At 49.7% G+C, this 23231-nt stretch overlaps 2 protein-coding genes across 10 annotated transcripts; one reads left to right on the top strand and one right to left on the bottom strand.

The window, feature by feature from the left end:
* Positions 1 to 28: 28 nt before the first annotated feature.
* Positions 29 to 4392, bottom strand: NDUFA3 (NADH:ubiquinone oxidoreductase subunit A3). Its single transcript, XM_054462979.2, has 4 exons — positions 4159 to 4392; positions 3859 to 3933; positions 980 to 1057; positions 29 to 179 (listed from the first exon to the last, which is right to left on the bottom strand). Exons 1-4 carry the CDS (start codon positions 4166 to 4168, stop codon positions 88 to 90), a joined length of 255 nt encoding a protein of 84 aa, XP_054318954.1. The 5' UTR covers positions 4169 to 4392; the 3' UTR covers positions 29 to 87.
* OSCAR (osteoclast associated Ig-like receptor) lies at positions 4369 to 12704 on the top strand. Of its 9 annotated transcripts, XM_063657987.1 has the most exons (7): positions 4369 to 4540; positions 5226 to 5323; positions 6118 to 6318; positions 7286 to 7318; positions 10080 to 10382; positions 10814 to 11095; positions 12004 to 12704. In XM_063657987.1, the coding sequence occupies exons 3-7, from the start codon at positions 6207 to 6209 to the stop codon at positions 12150 to 12152; spliced, it is 879 nt and encodes a 292-aa protein (XP_063514057.1). In that variant the 5' UTR covers positions 4369 to 4540; positions 5226 to 5323; positions 6118 to 6206; the 3' UTR covers positions 12153 to 12704. The 9 variants fall into 9 exon arrangements, with proteins under 9 accessions (XP_063514057.1, XP_063514052.1, XP_063514058.1 ...); XM_063657988.1 differs by lacking the exon at positions 4369 to 4540 and having other exon boundaries at positions 5017 to 5323; positions 12302 to 12704; XM_063657986.1 differs by lacking the exon at positions 4369 to 4540 and having other exon boundaries at positions 5017 to 5323.
* The last annotated feature ends 10527 nt before the right edge of the window (positions 12705 to 23231 follow it).

Here is a 23231-nt window from a genome sequence, read left to right as displayed (position 1 = left end):
TGATCACACGCATGCTCACGTTCTGGGGTTGGTTTTCACATTTTTATTGGGAGCCGTGGGAGGGGCCGCCTCTGTCAGTGGAGGTGCTCACAGTTTCTTCAGCCACTCCAGGCTGGGGCCCTGAGGGTCCTGGGGGTGGCTGGGCATGTCAGGCATGTTCCCATCATCGCGGACGGGCACTGTGGGGCAGGAGGTGGGCCACTGAGACCAGCACGTCTCCAGGGCCCTGGAGAGAAGAGCTGGTCTGTCACTTTATGTTCAGAGAGGAAAGGGGGACCCCAGGGGTGAGAGGGGAAGGGTCAGAGAATCAGTGATGCAGAAAGAGGCGGGAAATCCAGAGACTGAGAGACATGGAAAACCAGAGAGAGACAGCGAGCAAGACATCCCATGCGAGAGAGTGATAGGGTCAAAAGAGATGGGGAAACAGGACAGAAACCTGAGAAGATGGAGACTGAGAAACCACCACAGATGGGAACCCAGAGAGGGACAGAAATCTGGAAAGGTAATAGAAACTCGAAGCACAGGCCAGGCGTAGTGGCTCACGCCTGTAATCCCAGCACTTTGGGAGGCCAAGGCGAGTGGATCACAAGGTCAGGAGATCGAGACCATCCTGGCTAACACAGTGAAACCCCGCCTCTATTAAAAATAGAAAAAAATTAGCATGTCGTGGTGGCGGGCACCTGTAGTCCCAGCTACTTGGGAAGCTGAGCTTGCAGTGAGCTGAGATCGCGCCACTGCACTCCAGCCTTGGCGACAGAGCGAGACTATCTCAAAAAAAAAAAAACAACAAAAAAAACGAAGCACAAACACAGAATAGTATATGAATTATATCTCAATTCTTAAAAAATGGAACAGGGGGGTCCAGGCACCACTGCAGAATCTCTGATAACTGCTTAGGAAAGACCTGCCCGTAACTGCCCTTATCCCAGCACAGGGAGGCTGGGCCTATTCCAGCGATCCCTGCCTGGCCCCCACTCACCTGGGTAGTTGTAGGGCGTGGCCTTGTTGATCATGATGGAGTACTTGAAGTAGGGGCTCAATGGGGGCAGAATTACAGCTGTGGAGAGACACAGGGGTGAGGCCCAGGGGAAGGTGGCTCTGAGGAGAGGGGAAGAGAAGCTGAGCCTTGGCAAAGGGAAGATAAAGTACGAAGGGGGAGGGCAGCAGGGAGGGCCAGCACCTCCAGGAGGATCCTTGGTACCTTGGGATCCCTACTTATAGACAGGAGGATTTAAAACTCTTTTTTGGGGGGTAGGTGGAGGTAGGGGTGGGAGCCTAACACTCACAGATACACGGGGCCTAGGTGGAGGTAGGGGTGGGAGCCTCACGCTCACAGATACATGGGGCCTAGAGGAGGCAGCGGTGGGGTTGGTTGTGGAATGGGCATGTTTGAGTGTAGGGGTCATCATGGAGCATCCTGGGGGTAGTGTCATGGGCTATTCTGGAGAAATCAAGACTGTTACAAATTTGGCTGGGCACCGTGGCTCACACCTGTAATCCCAGCACTTTGGGAGGCCAAGGTGGGCGGATCACCTGAGGTCAGGAGTTCACAACCAACCTGGACAACGTGATGAAACCCCATCTCTACTAAAGGCACAAAAATTAGCCGGGTGTGGTGGCAGAAGCCTGTAATCCCAGCTACTCAGGAGGCTGAGGCAGAAGAATCCCTTGAACCTGGGAGGCAGAGGTTGCAGTAAGCCCAGATTGTGCCATTGCACTCCAGCCTGGGCAACAGAGAGAGACTCCGTCCCAAAAAAAAAAAAAAAAAAAGACTTACAAACTGGAGGAGAAAGGGTTGCACAAACAACAGTCACTGACCACAGTCCATCTAGAGTGGGAGCCAGGAATCCTGGGGGATGGGGTACAGTTCATAAAAGGAATGTTCTAGGCCAGTGCTGTCTGACAGATGGTAAGAGCCAGGTATATAATTTTATATCTTCTAGTAGCCACAGTAAAAATAAAAGATACAGATAAAACAAATTTTAAGAAACATACTTGGATGGGCGAGGTAGCTCATGCCTATAATCCCAGGACTTTAGGAGGCCGAGACGGGTGGATCACCTGAAGTCAGGAGTTCGAGACCAGCCTGACCAATATGATGAAACCCCATCTCTACTAAAAATACAAAAACTTAGCCGGGTGTAGTGGCATGCGCCTGTAATCCCAGCTACTAAGGAGGCTGAGACAGGAGAATCGCTTGAACCCGGGAGGCGGAGGTTGCAGTGAGCCGAGATCAGGCCATTGCACTCTAGCATGGACAAAAGTGAAATTCCGTCTCAAAAAAACAAAACCAAACCAAAAAAAAAAAAAACATGGTACATCCAAAACATCACTTCAACATGTAATCAACAAAAGATTATTGGTAGTTTACACACTCTGTTATACTGAGTTTTTGAAATCCAGTGTCTTATACCACCTTAATTCATACCAGCCCCACTTCAAGTGCTCAGTGGCCACATGTGGCTGGTGGCTGCCATACTGAACAAGTGTTCAGAACCTTACCTAGTGCCTGGCTGGTGGGCCAGCAGTACTGACAAGACCTGGGAACTCTTAAAAAATGCAGAATCCCATGCCCCATCCCAGACCTACAGAATCAGAACCTACAGTTTGGCCAGGCGCAGTGGCTCACCCCTGTAATCCCAGCACTTTGGGAAGGCAGATCACTTGCGGTCAGGAGTTCAAGACCAGCCTGGCCAACACGGTGAAACCCTGTCTCTACTAAAAATACAAAAATTAGCCGGGCGTGGTGGTGCCCGCCTGTAATCCCAGCTACTTGGGAGGCTGAGGGAGGAAAATCACTTGAACCCTGGAGGCGGAGGTTACAGTGAGCCATGATCAAACCATTGCACTCTAGCCTGGAAGACAGAGCGAGACGCCATCTCAAAAAAAAAAAAAAAAAAAAAAAAAATTAGCTGGCAGGGCGCCGTGGCTCACGCCTGTAATCCCAGCACTTTGGGAGGCGGAGGTGGGTGGATCACGAGGTCAAGAGATCGAGACCATCCTGGCTAACACGGTGAAACCCCGTCTCTATTAAAAATACAAAAAATTAGCCGAGTGTGGTGGCGGGCGCCTGCAGTCCCAGCTACTCGGGAGGCTGAGGCAGGAGAATGGCGTGAACCCGGAAGGCAGAGTTTGCAGTGAACCAAGATCGCGCCACTGCACTCCAGCCTGGGCGACAGAACGAGACTCAGTCTCAAAAGCAAAAGCAAAAAATTAGCTGGGCGCCTGTAATCCCAGCTACTCGGGAGGCTGAGGCAGAAGAATCCCTTTAACCTAGGAGGCCGAGGTTGCAGTGAGCCGGGATCGCGCCACTGCACTTCAGCCTGGGTGAGAGTGAGACTCCATCGCAAAAAAAAAGCTACGTTTTAACAATCCCCCGCCCCCATCCCTGCAGGAACTCCGGTGCTAATTAAAGTGTGAGTAGCGCAGTTCCAGGGCAGAGGGCAGAGGTTTTCAATCAGCAAGGCACATTAGGATCATACGGGGATTTTCACAAGACACATTCCCCAGCCCCACCTCCAACCAAGCCAACTCAATTCAGAATGGGGGAGAGGAGAGATGAAAGGGAGGAGGAGGATCTGGACTTTTTTTTGGTGCTCAGGTGTTGTTAAGGGACAAGCAGGGTTGAGAACATCTCATTTAGAGGGGTTAAGAGCGTATTGGGTAGGTGGAGAGGAATGCGGGGGGCGATGGTGGAGAGGTTATAATGGGTATGGGGATAGATAAGGGGATGTCGTGGGGGTGCAGACAAACTAGAGGGGACCCGAGGGCGGCGATAGGGCTTTAGGGGTGCAAGATGGAGGGATGTAGGGGAACAGGGGTGGACGATGCAAGTTTGCGCCTGGAGCACTCACGCACCGAGGCCCCCGATGACGAAGGACACGACCAGGACTGGCTCCTTGTCCCAGGTATTCCTGAGGAAGGCGCCGACTCCTGAAGGGGTGGAGAGGAGCGTCACCCCTGCAAGTAGCTGCCCCCGGTGACCTCTAACCCTCTCGTGCCACCCCTGCCCTGGAGGAGCCCCCTCGTGACTTCTGCGTCCCCCTCCAGCACGGACCCCATCGCTTCCACCCCTGCCCTGCCGCACCTCAGTCCCAGAACCGCCCGGAGGTTCCCGGAACTACCCGAGCCCCGCGCGCCACCGGCACCTGCACTTACTCGCAGCCATCTTGGTCTCGGTGGCGGCGACAGCGGCAAGGACGCGGAGCACCCTGGGAGTTGTGGTCCCTATGCGCGAGAAACCGCTCCCCGGGCTGCGCGTGCGCCCTGGAGCAGAAGTAGAGGCAAAAGCCGGGACGCGGAGCACTCTGGGAGTTGTGGTCCCTCTGTGTGAGGGCCAGCTTTCGGAGGCTGCGCGTGCGCACTAGCGCAGAACAAAGCGCCATGGAGGTAAAAGAAGTGGTGTCAGGAGCAAGCGCAAGCCTGACTTTGCGGACCTGCGTGGAATCCCCTTAGTCTCAGCCTAGAAGTCGCTCCGGAGTGACTAGTCCTCCTCCTGCGACCCACCTAAGGCGGAACAAAATAGTCCCCATTTTATAGTGTATGTATGAAAGCCAATTTTACAGACGAAGAAACCGAGCCCGGGAGAGGGTGAATGACTAACCTGTCCTTCGAGGTCTCAGCTCAACATCAGCTTGTCCTGGAAGCGCTAGGTCTCATCCCAGATGGGTTAGGAGCTTTCTGCGGCTCTCACAGTGCCCTGTTACCGCCATTATAGCTCAGATCACTTAAGAAACTGACCTGGTCTGGGCCGGGCGCAGTGGCTCACGCCTGTAATCCCAGCACTTTGGGAGGCCGAGGCGGGCGGATCACGAGGTCAGGAGATCTAGACCATCCTGACTAACATGGTGAAACCCTGTCTCTACTTAAAAATACAACACAAATTAGCCGGGCGTGGTAGTGGGCGCCTGTAGTCCCAGCTACTCGGCAGGCTGAGGCAGGAGACTGGCGTGAACCCGGGAGGCGGAGCTTGCAGTGAGCAGAGATCACACCACTGCACTCCAGCCTAGGCGACAGAGCAAGACTCCGTCTCAAAAAAAGAAAAAAAAAAAAAAAGAAACTGACCTGGTCTGGGTCTTTCAGTCAGACTAGTAGGGGCTGCTTGAGAGCAGTAACGGAGTCTGAGTTCCCTCTGTGCCTGCCAACATCGCACAGCGAGGGTCTGGCACGTAATAGGTGCTAATTTTTCTTTTTTTCCTGAGACTGAGTCTAGCTCTGTCCCCCAGGCTGGAGTGCAATGGCGTTATCTCGGCTTACAGCAACCTCCAACTCCCGGGTTCAAGCGATTCTCCTGCCTCAGCCTCCTGAATCGCTGGGATTACAGGTGCGTGCCTCCACACCCGGCTAATTTTTCTATGTTTAGTAGAGACGGGGTTTCTCCACGTTGGTCAGGCTGGTCTCGAACTTCCCGACCTCAGGTGATCCGCCCGCCTTGGCCTCCCAAAGTGCTGGGATTACAGGCGTGAGCCACTGCGCCCAGCCTATAGGTGCTAATTTTTATCTATCTATCTATCTATCTATCTATCTATCTATCTATCTATCTATCTATCAATCACAGTATCACAGCAAGAGCCTGGCACATAATAGGTGCTAATTTTTATCTGTCAACCAATCTATCAATTGATCAATTAATCACAGCAAGGGCTTGGTGTTAATTTTTATCTATCCATCAATCAATCACAGCAAGGGCCTGGCACTTAATAGGTGCTAATTTTTATCTATCTATCTATCTATCTATCTATCTATCTATCTATCTTTCAATCACAGCAAGGGCCTGGCACATAATAGGTGCTAATTTTTATCTATCTGTCAATCAATCACAGCAAGAGTCTGGCACATAATAGGTTCTTATTTTTAAAACAAGACAGATATCTTTCTATCTGTCTGTCTATCTATATTTAAAGACATGGTCTCACTCTATCACCCAGGCTGGAGTGCAGTGGCACAATTTATTTATTTATTTTTTAGACAGGGTCTCGCTGTGTTGCCCAGGCTGCTCTTGAACTCTTGGGCTCAAGCGATCCTCCTGCCTCCACCTTCCGACTAGTATTTGTTTCTAGAGTTAAATTAATGAACACCACAGGTTATGACTGACCCCCCTGCTAACTTTTTCCACAGTGCCACAGGACTATGACACAGTCACCCACAGGCCCCCACCTCGATACTCTCTTCCCTAAACGAGTATCTGGTCTGGGTCTGGCTTTCTGATGTTGCCTCATTTCCTGGGAGGGGAGAGGGTGCGACCAAGCCCTGGCTCCAGCTCCAGTGAACATTTGCCCACCATGGCCCTGGTACTGATCCTCCAGCTGCTGACCCTCTGTGAGTCGCCCCTTTCTTCTCCCTGGGTTCCTGGCTGGGGTTGGGGGCAGAGAGAGAGAGGCAATGGAGACCCAGACACCCTGCAGGGGGACCAGGCAGCAGATTTGGGATTCTAGGTTCAAATAAAGAACAGGACTGGGGCCTAGACCCCTGGGTCCTAAAGCAAGAGAACACAGATTCCCGAAAGAGGAAGGAGGAAGGAGGTGGGGACAGGTCTCTCTAGCTCTTGAGGCAGGAAGAGGGCAGGAGACAGGGAGGACTCCTAGATTGTCATGTGGGAAGGGGATGGAAGCCAGGACTCCTGATTCCCTGAGAAAAGGGGGCTGGGAACAGGGCTCTTAGCTCCTGAGAGAAGAGGGAAATGGGGACCCAGATTCCTGAACTCGTGAGAGGAGAAACTCTCGATTATTGTTCCCTGGAAAGGTGGAGTTCAAGGGCTTGAACTCTTGGGTGCCCAGGCCAGAGGGGTCTGCGTTCAGACTTCTTCAGTAGGTGGGCAATGGATGTCTGAATTTCTGCCTACTGAGACAGGAGGAGGGAGGGATAAGATTTTCATTTCCCAGGGGAGATAGGAGCTGGGGACTCAGATTCCTGGGCTACCAATGAGATGGGGCTGGCCACAAAGGGCTTTGAAAGGAACTCGCTGTCGGGCACAGTGGCTCATGCCTGTAATCCCAGCACTTTGGGAGGCAGAGGCAGGCGGATCACCTGAGGACAGGAGTTCAAGACCAGCCTGACCAACATGGCGAAACCCCATCTCTACTAAAAATACAAAGATTAGCCTGGTGTGGTGGTGGGCACTTGTAGTCACAGCTACTACGGAGGCTGAGGCAGGAGAATCGCTTGAACCTGGGAGGCAGAGGTTGCAGTGAGCTGAGATCACACCACTACACTCCAGCCTGGGCGACAGAGTGAGACTCTGTCTTAGACAAAAAAAAAAAGAAACTAGTCCCTCAACCTTCTACAGGGCCTCTGTGTCACACAGACATCACTCCATCTGGTGAGTAGCCACCCCATCCACTCTCCTTTACGTTGCTGACACCCCTTTTCCAACTACTCAGATTTTATTTTGGTGCCCAATCCCATCCCAGATATCCTTATTTTCCTCCCTCCCTCCATTCCTTCCTTCCTTCTTTTCTCATTCCCCTTAGTGGCCATTATAGGTGAGTACTGAAGACCAGGAACTTCTGAGGCAGAGACCTAAGCTAGGACCTCAGTTTCACCATCGTATTCATTTATATGACCACATGACCTTGAACAAGCCACAGCTTGCTAAGACTCCATTTCCTTCTCGGCAAAATGGGCCGCTGTGAGATTTCATCAAATCACATGTGCAAAACCCTGAGCCTGACACAGTACAGGGCTTAAGAAATAGGATCTTGGGCTGGGCGCAATGGCCAACGTCTGTAATCCCAGCACTTTGGGAGGCAGAGGTGGGCGGATCACAAGGTCAGATCGAGACCATCCTGGCTAATGTGGTGAAACCCCATCTCTACTAAAAATTACAAAAAAAAAAAAAAAAATTAGCCAGGTGTGGTGGGACGCACCTGTAATCCCAGCTACTCAGGAGGCTGAGGCAAGAGAATCACTTGAACCCAGGAGGCAGAGGTTGCAGTAAGCTGAGATCACGCCACTGCACTCCAGCCTGGGTGACAGTGCAAGACTCCACCTCAAAAACAAACAAACAAACAAACAAACAAAAACTCTCTTGGAGATATTTCAGTGTCACTATAGCTATCTCTACCTATTTTATTTATTTATTTATTTATTTATTTTGAGACCAGTCTCTCTCTGTCGCTCAGGCCGGAGTGCAGTGGTGCAGTCTCGGCTCACTGCAACCACCTCCTGGGTTCAAGGGATTCTCCTGCCTCAGCCTCCCGAGTAGCTGGGACTACAGGCACACACCACAATGCCCGGGTAATTTTTGTATTTTTAGTAGAGACAGGGTTTCACCATGTTGGTCAGGCTGGTCTGGAGCTCCTGACCTCAGGTGATCCCTCTGCCTCAGCCTCCCAAAGTGTTGGGATTACAAACATGAGCCCCCTCAACCCGACCCTTATTTTTATTCATTTTTAGAGACGGGGTCTCATTCTGTCACCCGGGCTGGAGTACAGTGGCTCTATCATAGCTCACTGCAGCTTTGAACTCCTGGGCTCAGAGAATCCTCCAGCCTCAGCCTCCCAAAGTGCATGCCACCATGGAGTTCTCACTCTGTTGCCCAGGCTGGAGTGCAGTGGCATGATCTCAGCTAACTGCAGCCTCCGACTCTAGGGTTCAAGTGATTCTCCTACTCAGCCTCCCAAACAGCTGGAACTACAGGCTAGCACTACCACACCTGGCTAATTTTTCTGTTTTTAGTAGAGATGGGATTTTACCATGTTGGTCAGGCTAGTCTTGAACTCCTGACCTCAGGTGATGCACCCACCTTGGCCTCCCAAAGTGCTGGGATTACAGCTGTGAGCCACTGGACCCAGCAGCCTTCCTGTACTCTTAATTTGTGTGATTTGTGAATAAGTGATATCTGCCAGTACTCTCATTTGTCCTCTAGTTTTGTCTTTTAGCATACACAACTTAAGAAATTTGAAGTGGTCGGCCGGGCACGGTGGCTCACGCCTGTAATCCCAGCTCTCAGGGAGGCAAGAGGCAGGAGGATAGCTTGAGCCCAGGAGTTCGAGACCTGCCTGGGCAATATAGCAAGACCCCATTCTCCAGAAAAAGGAAAAAAAAAAAAACCCAAGAAATTTGAAGTGGTCAAATTAATTAATCTTCCATAGAACTTTTTATTTTATATTTTAAGAAGACTTCCTTACCCCAAGACAAATATATTTTCCTATAGTTTTTTGAATACTTTTATAGTTAAAAAAAATGAAACACAGGGTCTTTAATTAATCTGGAAGTTGTTTTGGGAAATGGTGTGAGGTAGGGATCCAACATTTTTTTTTTCTCCAAATAGCAAGTTTTGGCAACTCTTGAAATACTATATTGCAAACATTCTGGAAAGCTATTTAAAATTAGAGTTCTGGCTGGGCGTGGTGGCTCACACATGTAATCCCAGCACTTTGGGAGGCCAAGGTGGGAGGATTGCTTGAGCCCAAGAGTTTGACAGTAGCCTGGGCAACATAGTGAATGCTCGTCTCTACTAAAAATAAAAAAAAAAAAAAATTAGCCTGGTGTAGTGGCATGTGCCTGTGGTCCCAGGTACTCAGGAGGCTGAGGTGGAGGATTGTTTGAGCCCAGGAGATTGAGGCTGCAGTGAGTTGAGAACATGCCACTGCACTCCTGCCTTGAGCAACAGAGCAAGACCCTGCCTCAAAAAAAAAAAAAAAAAAAAAAAAAAAAAAAAAGTCTGGGCGTGGTGGCACAAGCTTGTAAACTTAGCACTTTGGGAGGCCGAGATGGGAGGATTGCTTGAGGCCAGTAGTTCAAGACCAACCTGGTCAACATAGGGAGACCCCCCCCCATCTCATTACTTAAAAATAATAATAATAATAAAATTACAGAGTTCTGGGACCTGACCTTTTGAAACTATGTTTACAAACTGTGGAGTAAAGCTCAGAAGTTTCTGTCCTGCCCCTCTGATTTGCACCTGGTTTTAACAAGCCTTGATTGTAGTCCAGTCTCTCCCTGATTTTACAAACAGGAAACTGAGGCTAAGAAAGGGGCAGTAATCGTCCAAGGTGATTTTCCTCCTTCCCCAACTTCCCTTTCATCTTCTGGGGCTCCCAGGAGGCCCGAGGACCCAGGCAGCCCCGTTTATTCAGTCCCCCCAGCTTCATACCACCCTAAGCCATGGCTGGGAGCTCAGCCAGCTACAGTTGTGACCCCTGGGGTCAACGTGACCTTGAGGTGCCGGGCACCCCAACCCGCTTGGAGATTTGGACTTTTCAAGCCTGGAGAGATGGCTCCCCTTCTCTTCCGGAATGTGTCCTCCGAGCTGGCAGAATTCTTTCTGGAGGTGGTGACTCCAGCCCAAGGGGGAAGTTACCGCTGCTTCTACCAAAGGCCAGACTGGGGGCCGGGTGTCTGGTCCCAGCCCAGCGATGCCCTGGAGCTGCTGGTGACAGGTGAGGTCCTGGGGTCGGGGAGGAGAAGTGGGTGGAACAAGGGAGGTGGGGGAGGGACAGAGAGACAGAGCGAGGCGGGCAAACTGATAGATTCACAGACACAAGAAAAGACAGATACAGAGACACTAGGGGGAGAGAGAGAGACAGGGGAGCAGAGAGAAAGAGAGAGAGGTACAGTGCGGGGGGAGAGAGACAGAGAAAGAGGCAGAAGAAGAAAGAGGCAGAGAGAAAGGGAGGCAGAGAGAAAGGGAGGCAGAGAGAGAAAGAGAGACAGGCAGACAGAGAGAGAGACAGGCAGAGAGAAAGAGAGAGAGGCAGAGAGAGAGAGAGAGGCAGAGAGAAAGCGAGAGACAGAGGCAGAAAGAGAAAGAGAGCGAGCGAGCGAGCGAAAGACGCTCACGCGGCCCGGGACTCTCACCCCGTCTCTGCAGAGGAGCTGCCGCGGCCGTCGCTGGTGGCGCTGCCCGGGCCGGTGGTGGCTCCTGGCGCCAACGTGAGCCTGCGCTGCGCGGGCCGCCTGCGGAACATGAGCTTCGTGCTGTACCGCGAGGGCGTGGCGGCCCCGCTGCAGTACCGCGACTCCGCGCAGCCCTGGGCCGACTTCCCGCTGCTGGGCGCCCGCGCCCCGGGCACCTACAGCTGCTACTACCACACGCCCTCCGCGCCCTACGTGCTGTCGCAGCGCAGCGAGGTGCTGGTCATCAGCCGGGAAGGTGAGGGCCCTGAGGCCCGGCCCGCCTCCTCCGCCCCAGGAATGCAGGCCCCAGGCCCTCCTCCCTCAGACCCAGGAGCCCAGGCCCCCAGCCTCTCCTCCTTCAGACCCAGGGGTCTAGTCCTGCAGCCCCTCCTCCCTCAGACCCAGGGGTCTAGTCCTCCAGCCCCTCCTCCCTCAGACCCAGGGGTCTAGTCCTCCAGCCCCTCCTCCCTCAGACCCAGGGGTCTAGTCCTCCAGCTCCTCCTCCCTCAGACCCAGGGGTCTAGTCCTCCAGCTCCTCCTCCCTCAGACCCAGGGGTCTAGTCCTGCAGCCCCTCCTCCCTCAGACCCAGGGGTCTAGTCCTCCAGCCCCTCCTCCCTCAGACCCAGGGGTCTAGTCCTCCAGCTCCTCCTCCCTCAGACCCAGGGGTCTAGTCCTCCAGCTCCTCCTCCCTCAGACCCAGGGGTCTAGTCCTCCAGCTCCTCCTCCCTCAGACCCAGGGGTCTAGTCCTCCAGCTCCTCCTCCCTCAGACCCAGGGGTCTAGTCCTCCAGCTCCTCCTCCCTCAGACCCAGGGGTCTAGTCCTCCAGCCCCTCCTCCCTCAGACCCAGGGGTCTAGTCCTCCAGCTCCTCCTAATCAGACCCAGGATTCCCGGGCCCCAATACCTCCTCCCTCAGACCCAGGACTCCAGGCCGCCAGTCCCTCCTTCCTGGACCCAGGACTCCATGCCCCCAGCCCCTCCTTCCTGATCCAGGAGTCCAGGCCCCAGCCCCTTCTTCCTGGACCCAGGAGTTGAAGCCTCCATCGACTCCCTCTCAACTTTGAGACTGTGGAGTCAGGTCCCTAAGTCCACCCCAGGGGCTGGAAACCTGGAGTTCAGGGCCCAGACTTTGGGGTCCGGGAGCTGACGGCCCCTCTCTCCCAGCTCCGCCCGCAGACCCTGGCTCCTCCGACTACACCCGGGGAAACCTTGTCCGCCTGGGGCTGGCCGGTCTGGTCCTCATCTCCCTGGGCGCGCTGGTCACTTTTGACTGGCGCAGCCAGAACGGCGCTCCTGCTGGTATCCGCCCCTGAGCCCCAGGAGCACTGCAACCCGAGACTTCCAACCTGAGTAGCGGAGAAGCTGGGACCCTGGGCTGGACTGTCCTTTCCTGCAGCCCCGCAGTCCTGATGGCTGAGCCCCGCGGAACGGTCCTTAGACCCCCCTGTGCCCTGTGCTGTAGCTTCTTTGCAGGCCTTTCCCAAGGAGTAGCTGAGTGGAAGACGCGATCAGTGGTTAAGACGTCCAAGCCAGAAGACAGAGGGTTCGAATCCCAGCACTGCCGTCCACTCACTGTAATAGTAGCAGCTACAGAAAGGTAGTAGTGAGACGTCAAGCCAGCTGGACTTTCTGGGTTGAATGGGGACTTGGAGAACTTTTCTGTCTTACAAGAGGATTGTAAAATGGACCAATCTGCACTCTGTAAGATGGACCAATCAGCGCTCTGTAAAATGGACCAATCAGCAGGACATGGATGGGGACAATAAGGAATAAAAGCTAGCCAGCGCGGCACCGCACCAGAGTTCCCTTCCACGCTGTGGAAGCTTTGTTCTCTTGCTCTACACAATAAATCTTGCTGCTGCAAACTCTTTAGGTCCGTGCCATCTTTAAGTGCTGTAACACCACGAAGGTCCCTGGCTCCATTCTTAAAGTCAGCGAGACCACAAACCCACAGGAAGGAACCAACTCCGCACACAGTAGCAGCATTCAGAAAGTGCCCTTCCCCAACTCTCTCTTGCCTTGACGGTAAAATGGATGCACTGATAAAACCCACTTCATAGGATTGTTGTAGGATTCAGTGGGTAATACACACAAAACATTTAAAACAGTAACTGGCCCGTAGTAAGTGCTCAATAAATGTTAGCTACCCTGTAACACCGATTTCTACCAGACTCAGTGCCGAAAGGAAGGTCTCACCTTTTTTCCATCAAGCATAATCAAGCACAACTTTTTCTTTCTTTCTTTTCTTTTTTTTTTTTTTTTTTTTTGAGAGAAGATCTCACTCCACCCAGGCTGGAGTGCAGTGGCGCGATCTCGGTTCACTGCAACCTCTGCCTCCCGGGTTCAAGTGATTCTCGTGCCTCAGTCTCCTGAGTAGCTGGGATTACAGGTGTGCGCCATCACGCCCAGCTAATTTTTGTATTTTTAGTAGAGATGGAGTTTTGCCAAATTGGCCAGGGTGGTCTCGAACTCCTGACCTCAAGTGATCCACCTGCCTCGGCCTTCCGAATAGCTGGGATTACAGGTGCGTAACACCATGTCTGGCTAATGTTTGTATTTTTAGTAGAGAGGGGGTTTCGCCATGTTGGCCAGACTGGTCTTGAACTCCTGACCTCAGGTGATCCGCCCGCCTCAACAACTGAATTTTGAAGTCTAATTAGCCACCTGGGGGCACTAACGTGTTGAAAAGATGGGAGGAGAGACTGAGCGGGTCTTCTGGGCTTTGATCTCAGTACCAACGTCGGGCCTTGGTAGAACATATCCAGGACAACCTCCCTGGCATATGTGGCTGTGGGAAATAATAATAATTTTAAAAAAGGAATAGGCCGGGGGTGCTGGCTCACACCTGTGATCCTAGCACTTTGGGAGGCCAAGGCAGGCGGATCACGAAGTCAGAAGTTCGAGACCAGCCTGGCCAACATGGTGAAACCCCGTCTCTACTAAAAAATACAAAAATTAGCCAGGCGTGGTGGCGGGCGCCTGTAATCCCAGCTACTTGGGAGGCTGAGGCAGGAGAATTGCTTGAACCCAGGAGGCTGAGGTTGCAGTGAGCCGAGATCACGCCACTGCACACTCCAGCCTGGGTGACAGAGTGAAACGCTGTCTCAAAAAAAAAAAAAAAAAAAAAAAGAATAAAGAAGAGACCCAGGTCACAAGGAAGGAACCAGACCTGGATGAGGCTGCGATGTCATCAAATCCAGTCTTCCCACTTTATAAATGGGAAAATGGTGGAAAGAGGGGCGATATTAAGTTTCCCTAAATGTGTACAGGAAGTCAGTGGCACATCAGGGAGTCTTTTTTTTTTTCTTTTTCTCTCTTTTTTTATTTTATTTTATTATTATTATTATTTTTTTTTGAGGCGGAGTTTCGCTCTTGTTGCCCAGGCTGGAGTGCAATGGCGCGATCTCGGCTCACCGCGACCTCTGCCTCCCAGGTTCAAGTGATTCTCCTGGCTCAGCCTCCTGAGTAGCTGGGATTACAGGCGTGCGCCACCACTCCTGGCTAATTTTGTATTTTGAGTAGAAACGGGGTTTCTCCATGTTGGTCAGGCTGGCCTCGAACTCCCAAACTCAGGTGATCCACCCGCCTCGGCCTCCCAAAGGGCTGGGATTACAGGCGTGAGCCACCGTGCCCAGCCCTCTTTTTTTAAAAACTTATTTCCACCCAAAGCGAAGAAAAAGGAGTCTTGGCCGAGTTTGTACTTCAACTTGACTCTGTGTATTCATCCATTCAATCACTCCTTCATTCACCGTTCACTCATTCATGTCTAGCGTTGATTCTCATCCTTATTTCTATTGAGCATCTCTTTTTCCTTTGCTTTCATTTGTACATTTGTCTATTTCATTTGTCTTTATCCATCATTCATTCATTCATATTTCCATCCATTTAACCCATCCATCTCTTCATTAACCAGTCAGTTTTTAATCCACTCAACTATTTATTCATTCAATATCCGTCAATCTACCTATGCATTTATCTATCCAATAACCTTGAGATTTTTTTCTTTTTGAGATGGAGTCTCGCTCTGTTTCCCAGGTTGGAGTGCAGTGTTGTGATCTCGGCTCACTACAATCTCCACCTCCCAGGTTCAAACGATTCTCCTGCCTCAGCCTCCCAAGTAGCTGGGATTACAGGCACCCGCCACCATGCCCAGCTAATTTTGTGTTTTTAGTAGAGATGGGGTTTCACCATGTTGGCCAGGCTGTTTTCAAACCCCTGAACTCAAGTAATCCATCTGCCCACCTTGGTCTCCCTTTAAAGTGCTGGGATTACAAGCGTGAGCCACCACACCCAGCCGAGATTTCTTCATAGCAGTTTACCAGTGACCAGTGTTCAATGAATGCTTATTGAGTGAGTTGTAGTCATAATGCTAATTTCACTTTCTACCACTGAACACCTTTTCATACTGGTCATCTTGCTGGGTGATCCACATAGGTCATTTCTGATCTTTATCAACAGCCCCCAAGACACACACAAGTGCCTAACTTGGGACTTGTCTGTGTGCTTAGACTGCTGGGTCTTTTCCCCCTGTTCCTGCCTCTTAAAACAATGACAACACTGCCATCACCACGCCTGGCCAATTTATTATTATTATTATTATTATTTTGAGATGGAGTCTCGCTCTGTTGCCAGGCTGTAGTGCAATGGCACGATCTCGACTCACTGCAACCTCCACCTCCTGGGTTCAAGCGATTCTCCTGCCTCAGCCTCCCGAGTCGCTGGGATTACAGGCGTGCCACCACCACGCCCAGCTAACTTTTGTATTTTTAGTAGAGATGGGGTTTCACCATGTTGGCCAGGATGGTCTCGATCTATTGACCTCGTGATCCGCCCGCCTCGGCCTCCCAAAGTGCTGGAATTACAGGCGTGAGCCACCGCACCCGGCTAATTGTTTATTTTTTATAGCTATGGGGTCTCACCATGTTGTCCAAGCTGGTCTTGAATGCCTGGCCTCAAGCCATCCTCCCTCCTTGGCCTCCCAAAGTGCTGGGATTCCAGGAGTGAGTCACTGTGCCAGGCCTAGGGCTTCCACTGATTTCCCCTAGTCTCATTCATCCACGTATCACTCATGTATTCAATGTCTACTGTGCATGGCATTGTGCTAGAGTCCGGCGGTCCAATGGGGAGCAATAGCAGACGTAAACCCTGCACTCACGGAACTCACAAAGTATTAACCAAATCACCGCATAGTGTATCGGTTACAGAGCACTTTAAGCTGTTGTAAAAAAGAATCTCCCGGCCAGGTGCAGTGGCACACACCTGTAATCCTAGCACTTTGGGAGGCCAAGACGGGTGGATCACCTGAGGTCAGGAGTTCGAGAGCAGCCTGACTAACATGGTGAAACTCCGTCTCTACTAAATACAAAAAATTAGCCTGGTGTGGTGGTGCATGCCTGTAATCCCAGCTACTCAGGGGGCTGAGGCAGGAGAATCACTTGAAGCTGGGAGGCGGAGGTTTCAGTGAGTGGAGGTCATACCATTGCACTCCAGCCTGGGCAACAAGAGCCAAGCTCCATCTCATAAAGAAGAGAGAAAAAAAGAATCTCCCTTACCACCGGAAAAAAACTAGATATAAATGTACCTCTCTCTCACTTAACAGTAAATCACTGGGCAATCTCAACGATTTACTTGTTAAGGTGGGATGGTTTTGCTTTTATCAATATGTAGCTTTAATTTCTGGTTCTGAGCCCCAAGAAAGTGGAGAGGACAGAGAGAAAAGGGCTCACACAATTATTATTATTTTTTTTCTGAGATGGAGTCTCGCTCTGTCACCCAGGCTGGAGTGCAGTGGCGTGATCTCGACTCACTGCAAGCTCCGCCTCCTGGGTTCACGCCATTCTCCTGCCTCAGCCTCCCGAGTAGCTGGGACTACAGGCGTCCACCACCACGCCCGGCTAATTTTTTTTGTATTTTTAGTAGAGACGGGGTTTCACCGTGTTATCCAGGATGGTCTCGATCTCCTGACCTCGTGATCCGCCCCCCCTCAGCCTTCCAAGGTACTGGGATTACAGGTGTGAGCCACCGCGCCTGGCCCACACAATTATTTTTTTAGAGCAGGACCTAGAATTTGAGCATATATCTTCTTATTGCATCCCATTGGCTAGAACTTAGTCTTATGGCCAGGTCTAGCCGTAAAAGTGGCTGAAGGAAATATGGTCTCTAGCCTGTGCCCTTCTAAAAATGAGGGTGGGAGGGGGTGGGATAGGTGCAGTGGCTCACTCTTATAATCCCAGCATTTTGGGAGGCTGAGGCAGGAGGATGGCTTGAGGCCAGGAGTTTGAGACTCCCTTCTCTATTTAAAAAAAAAAACAAACAGTAGGCCAGGTGCGGTGGTTCATACTTGTAATCCCAGCAGTTTCGGAGGCCAAGGCAGGCAGATCACCTGAGGTCAGGAGTTGGAGACCAGCCTGGCCAATATAGTGAAACCCCGACTCTACTAAAAATACAAAGCAGTAATCCCAGCTACTCGGGAGGCTGAGGCAGGAGAATCACTTGAACCCTGGAGGCAGAGGTTGCAGTGAGCCAATACACGCCATTGCACTCCAGCCTGGGTGACAGAGCGAGACTCCGTCTCAAAAAAAAAAAACCAATAAAACAAAAAAACAAAAAACAAACAGAAAAAAGTTTAATGATTTTTCTTCTCTCTAGGGGAAAATATGGAAGTAAAACAGGACCCATCTGAAGATCGTGTGTCCTCTGCTGATTTTAAATAGCCATGGAAAGTTAATGCCACCCCAAGGGGCAGCCCTGCCCTGGCACTCTGGAAACCTGGAAAGGAAAGGATTGCGTGCTTTATCCACCCAATCAGAGGCTTGAACCACAGCTAAGCTGAGTCTCGGCGGGACCTCTTCTGATCCTCCGGGCACACAAGAGGATTGGGGGCTGGGGAGGAGCTGCTTCAAGGCCACCTCCGTTTTACCTCCCGTGATATCGTGATATAGTAAGAAATACGTATTTGGTCTTCAGCTTTGGTTCCAAAGACACCCTTCTCACCCCATCACTCTGGAATTTCCAAAAACCCTTGGTGAGAAGAGTGTCTTTTGTTTTTTATAAGGAGTCTCTTTTCTCCCTTTCTTTCTTTCTGCCAGCCTGCCTGACTGCCTGCCTTCCTTCCTTCCTTTCTCTTTTCTTCTTTCTCTCTTTCTCTCTTCCCTTTCTCTCCCTTTCCTTTCCTTTCTCTCCCTTCCCCTCCCTTCCCTTCCCCTCCCCTCCCCTCCCCTCCCCTCTCCTCTCCTCTCCTCTCCTCTCCTCTCCTTTCCTTTCCTTTCCTTTCTTTTCCTTTCCTTCTTTCCTCTAATCCCAGCACTTTGGGAGGCCAAGGCGGGCGGATCACTTGAGATTAGGAGTTTCAGACCAGCCTGGCCAACATGGTGAAACCTCATCTCTACTAAAAATACAAAAATTAGTTGGGCTTGGTGGCAGGCACCTGTAATTCCAGTTACTCTGGAGGCTGAGGCAGGAGAATCGCTTGAACTAGGAGGCAGAGGTTGCGGTGAACCGAGATCGCACCACTGCACTCCAGCCTGGGCTACAGAGTGAGACTCCGTCTCAAGGAAAAATACAAGAAAATAAAATAAATGTCTCCCAAAGAGACAAGTCAAATTAGCCTAAACCCAGGAATAACTACAGGAAGTTTGAGGGCCAAAGGCAAGGTAGGGGCTGGCCAGATCCGATCTCCTTCACTGCCATTGTTTGCTCACTCTCGTAATTTTTGCAAAGGAGGTTTCAATTGCATGGTTGTCAGAGAACATCCTATTCATCCATTTCTTGCTTTCTACCGGTAAAATTGAACTTTATAGGCCTGCTTTGTGCTTTTAAGGCTAACTAGCAAAATTCCAGAGTTTAGCCTTAAAAATTATTTATAATTGGCCGGGCACAGTGTCTCACGCCTGTAATCCCAGCACTTTGGGAGGCTGAGGTGGGCGGATCACGAGGTCAGGAGATCGAGACCATCCTGGCTAACATGGTGAAACCCCGTCTCTACTAAAAATACAAAAAAAAAAAAAAAAAAAATTAGCCGGGCGTGGTGGCACACTCCTGTAGTCCCAGCTACTCGGGAGGCTGAGGCAGGAGAATCACTTGAACCCGGGAGGCGGAGGTTGCAGTGAGCTGAGATTGTGCCATTGCACTCCATCCTGGGCGACAGAGCAAGACTCCATCTAAAAAAAAAAAATTCTTTATAATTAATCAAAAGAAGTTTTATAAATGGATTAAGAAGATCTCTTCTTTGCAGCTGTAGGGGAGGAAAGGGAGCTAGAGAGAGAGGGGGGATTGAGAGGGAGAAAAAGATATTCTGTGCCATAAAACTAATTCAAGAATGTAGTTTAGGCGAGGCATGGTGGTTCACACCTATAATCCCAGAACTTTCGGAGGTCGAGGCAGGTGGATCACTTGGGCCCAGAAGTTCGAGACCAGCCTGCCCAACATGGCGAAATGCTGTCTCTACTAAAAGTACAAAAATTAGCCAGGCGTGGTGGCACAACCCTGTAATTCCACGTACGTGGGGGGGCTGGGGCAGGAGAATCACTTGAACCCAAGAGGCAGAGGTTGCAGAGAGTGGAGATCACACCACTGCACTCCAGCCTGGGTGACACAGTGAGACCCTGTCTTAAAAACAAAAGAACAACAACAAACAAACAAACAAACAAAAAACAGAGATGGGTGGGGGGCTGGGGGAGGGATAGCATTAGGAGAAATACCTAATGTAAATGATAAGTTGATGGGTGCAGCAAACCAACATGGCACATGTATCAAACCTGCACATTGTGCACATGTACCCTAGAACTTAAAGTAAAAAAAAAAAAACAAAAACAAAAAACAGAATGTGGATTGATAAGGTAATAAACTGAGAATATTAAAAAGGCTCTAAATGTGTTTTATAGTCTTGTGTAGTATGGAGATCTATGGATATTTATTACAGCAGCCAGTGTTCCATTCTCTGGTTCCATAAATATGTCCTTTGAAGGGTAATTTGCACAAAATAATCTTGTAGGAGTCCAAAGACATTAGAAATTATTGCCAGTATTGCAATCATTATTTTGAAGGAGAAATCTTGGTGCCGTTTGGTGGTCTTACTTAATATTTTGTTTCCCTGGTAACAATCTTATGATTGACATCTGAATTTCCAAGCAGAATAAATGCTTGTAAAAACAATTCTGTTAAATCAGAAGCTGTGCATTGGTGTGTGTGTCTTAGTCTGTGTTCTGTTGCTTAGAACAGAACAGTTGAAACCAGAAAACTTATAAAGAAAAGGAACTTATTTCCTGTAGTTATGGAGGTTGGAAAGTCCAAGGTGGAGGGGCTGTATCTGGTGAGGACCTTCTTGCTGTTGGGGACTCTCTGGAGGGTTCTGAGGTGGCACAGGGCATCACAGGGCAAAGGAGCTGAGCGTGCTACTTGTCTCTTCCTCTTCTGATAAAGCCACCAGTCTCATTCCCAGGGTAACCCATTAATCCATTAACTCACTAATCCATTAATCCATGAATGGATTAGTTCATTCATGAGAAAAGAGTCCTCATGACCCAATCACCTCTTAAATGCCCCACCTATCAATACGGCCACATTAGGGATTCAATTTCACCATAAGTTTATTTATTTATTTATTTATTTATTTGTTTATTTATTTTTTTAGACAATGTCTTGCTATGTCACCCAGGCTGGACAGCAGTGGCTTGATCTCAGCTCATTATAACCTCCACCTCCCAGGTTCAAGTGATTCTCCTGCCTCAGCCTCCTGAGTAGCTGGTATTACAAGCACATGCCACCATGCCCAGGTAATTTTTGTATTTTTAGTAGAGACGGGGTTTCATCATGTTGGCCAGCTAGTCTCAAACTCCTGACCTCATGTGATCTGCTCACCTTGGCCTCCCAAAGTGCTGAGATTACAGGTGTGAGCCACCACACTCAGCTTATTTATCTATTTACTTTTTGAGACAGGGTCTCACTCTGTTGCACAGGCTGGAGTGCAGTGGTGCAATCACGGTTCACTGTATCCTCAGCTTTCTGGGCTCAGGTGATCCTCCCACTTCAGCCTCCTGAGTAGCTGGGATCACAGGCGTGTGCCACCTCACCTGGCTAATTTTTAATTTGTAGAGACAGGGTCTCCCTATGTTGCCCAGGCTGGTTCAACATGAGTTTTCAAGGGAACAAATATTCAAACCTTAGCAGCAGGTTAAATGATCTTTCTCCCACATTTATGATCGGAAAAAAAAAAAAATTAAAGCCTGAGACTCTGCTAGACCTCTTACTTTAACAAGAGTCTGAGAGTCTTGTTTCATTTCCATTACAGCATCTATTAATTGTTCTGACTGAGAGAAGAGCTATCCTTTACTTTGACTATTATGAAGAATAGGGGGAAAGACATTAAAAAGACACAATTACACCATTGATGATTTTGTCACAGCTGAGATAAGTGCTGTTAAAGAACTTGCAGGGAAGTCTTTGCTAAAGAAAGGATTCTGAAGCTGGTTTCTGAGGGAAGAGTCAAAGTTAGCCAAGCAAAAATGGGGGAACAACTCCAGATACAGGAGTTTTCAGGATGTTTCCGGGCCTGAGATGGGAAGGAGGTTGTGTGTTCCAACCGAGTGGTTCTCAAAGTTGACTGCACCTTAGAATCTCCCAGGAACATTTAAAACACACGATGAGACACCCAGGCCTCATCCTATACCCATTATAAAAATTAAAATCTTGACTGGGCACGGTGGCTCACACCTGTAATCCCAGCACTTTGGGAGGCCAATGTGGGCAGATCACCTGAGGTCAAGAGTTCAAGACCAGCCTGACCAACATGGAGAAACCCCATCTCTACTAAAAAATACAAAATTAACCGGGTGTGGTGGCACATGCTTATAATCCGAGCTACTTGGGAGGCTGAGGCAGGAGAATTGCTTGAACCTGGGAGGCAGAGGTTGCGGTGAGCTGAGATCATGCCATTGCACTTCAGCCTGGGCAACAGGAGCAAAATTCCATCTTAAAAAAACAAAAATAAAAAAAATTAAAATCTCTGGGTGGGACTCAGGCACTCAATAAATATACATATATCTATTTCCATTGACCATAACACATGACAGACTAAAGATGGCCCCCAATTCTTTGTCACTGTCCCTATAGAGAGGCAGAGTTTATTTTCCCTCCCCTTGAATCTGGCCTTGCCTTAAGACTGTAGAAGAAGAGACACTGTGTCAATTACAGGCTTAGTCTTTAAAGAGACAAACAACTTTTGCCTTATTTATTTATTTATTTATTTATTTTTGAGACAGAGTCTCATTCTGTCACCCAGGCTGGAGTGCAGTGGTGTGATCTCGGCTCACTGCAACTTCTGCCTCCCAGGTTCAAGCAATTCTCCTGCCTCAGCCTCCTGAGTAGCTGGGATTACAGGTGCGCACCAACATGCCCAGCTAATTTTTTTAAATTTTATTTTTAGTAGAGACAGGGTTTTACCATGTTGGCCAGGCTGATGTTGAACTCCTGACCTCAAGTGATCCACCCACCTCGGCCTCCCAAAGTGCTGGGATTAGAGGCGTGAGCCACCGTGCCCAGCCACCTTCTCTATTTTAGAAAGCTCTCTTGTGACATCCCCTCTTGAAACCCAGATGCTATCCTCCAAGAAGTCTGAATCAAATGGAGAGGCCATGTGCAGGTACATCATTCAACAGTCCTAGCCAAGCTCTCAATCAACATCCAGCATCAACAGCCAGCCATTTGCAAGCGCCATCTTGGAGATTCCAGCTCAGTTGAGCCACCCTGATGACTGAAGCCCAGGAAGACATCACATTGAGCTGAAGAACCGCTCAACTGAGCCTAGTCATCTCAGCAGATCAGGAATGATTAAAAAAAAAAAAAAACACACAAGATTGTTGCTCTAAGTTACTCAGTTTTGGGGTGGTTTGTTAACACAGTAATTGATAACTTAAACCCAAAAGAGAACTAAATAATGATGACTTAAAACTAATACCAATTGATTTCTCCCCTATGTAGAATAAATCTGAAGGGAGCAGTCCAAGGCTGGCACAATGACTCCAAAAAGCATTATGGACCTAAGTTACTTCTGGTTCACCCTCCGCCATCTTGAACGTCATCTCATCTTCATGGTTCAAGATGACGCTAGAGTATCAGTCATCACATCCACATTTTAGGCAGTTAAGTGAAGGAAAGAAAGCGTATTTCATTAAAGAATCTTTTGGAAGCTGTCTGCAATATTTATGCTTATATGTCATTGTCCTAGATGAAGACTTACGGCTACATCTACCTGTAAGTGACGTTGAAGAATGTAGTTTTTTACCTGGGTGGCAATGGGCCCAGCTAAAATTCAGAATTCTCAACAGCAAAAGGATGGCTTTGAGATAATCATGTAGATTATGTGCAGATAACTATAGATAAGTCCCCTCACCCAA

Source organism: Pongo pygmaeus, chromosome 20 (assembly GCF_028885625.2).
Source record: "Pongo pygmaeus isolate AG05252 chromosome 20, NHGRI_mPonPyg2-v2.0_pri, whole genome shotgun sequence".
NCBI classification, from domain to species: domain Eukaryota; kingdom Metazoa; phylum Chordata; class Mammalia; order Primates; family Hominidae; genus Pongo; species Pongo pygmaeus.
The sequence above is the reverse complement of the archived record's forward strand: the minus strand, read 5'-3'. Positions and strand labels throughout refer to the sequence as shown.

What these genes read in the sequence shown, in the direction of transcription:
- NDUFA3 (XM_054462979.2), bottom strand. An exon ending in CTTCGTCATCGGGGGCCTCG is followed by an intron (nt 1,058 to 3,858) that starts GTGCGTGAGTGC and finishes GTCTCTCCACAG; the next exon opens with CTGTAATTCTGCCCCCATTG. An exon ending in CACGCCCTACAACTACCCAG is followed by an intron (nt 180 to 979) that starts GTGAGTGGGGGC and finishes CCTGCCCCACAG; the next exon opens with TGCCCGTCCGCGATGATGGG.
- OSCAR (XM_063657982.1), top strand. Translation starts at nt 6,207, where the DNA reads ATGTTGCCTCATTTCCTGGGAGGGGAGAGGGTGCGACCAAGCCCTGGC. An exon ending in CCTCCAGCTGCTGACCCTCT is followed by an intron (nt 6,319 to 7,285) that starts GTGAGTCGCCCC and finishes AACCTTCTACAG; the next exon opens with GGCCTCTGTGTCACACAGAC. An exon ending in CACAGACATCACTCCATCTG is followed by an intron (nt 7,319 to 10,079) that starts GTGAGTAGCCAC and finishes CCGTTTATTCAG; the next exon opens with TCCCCCCAGCTTCATACCAC.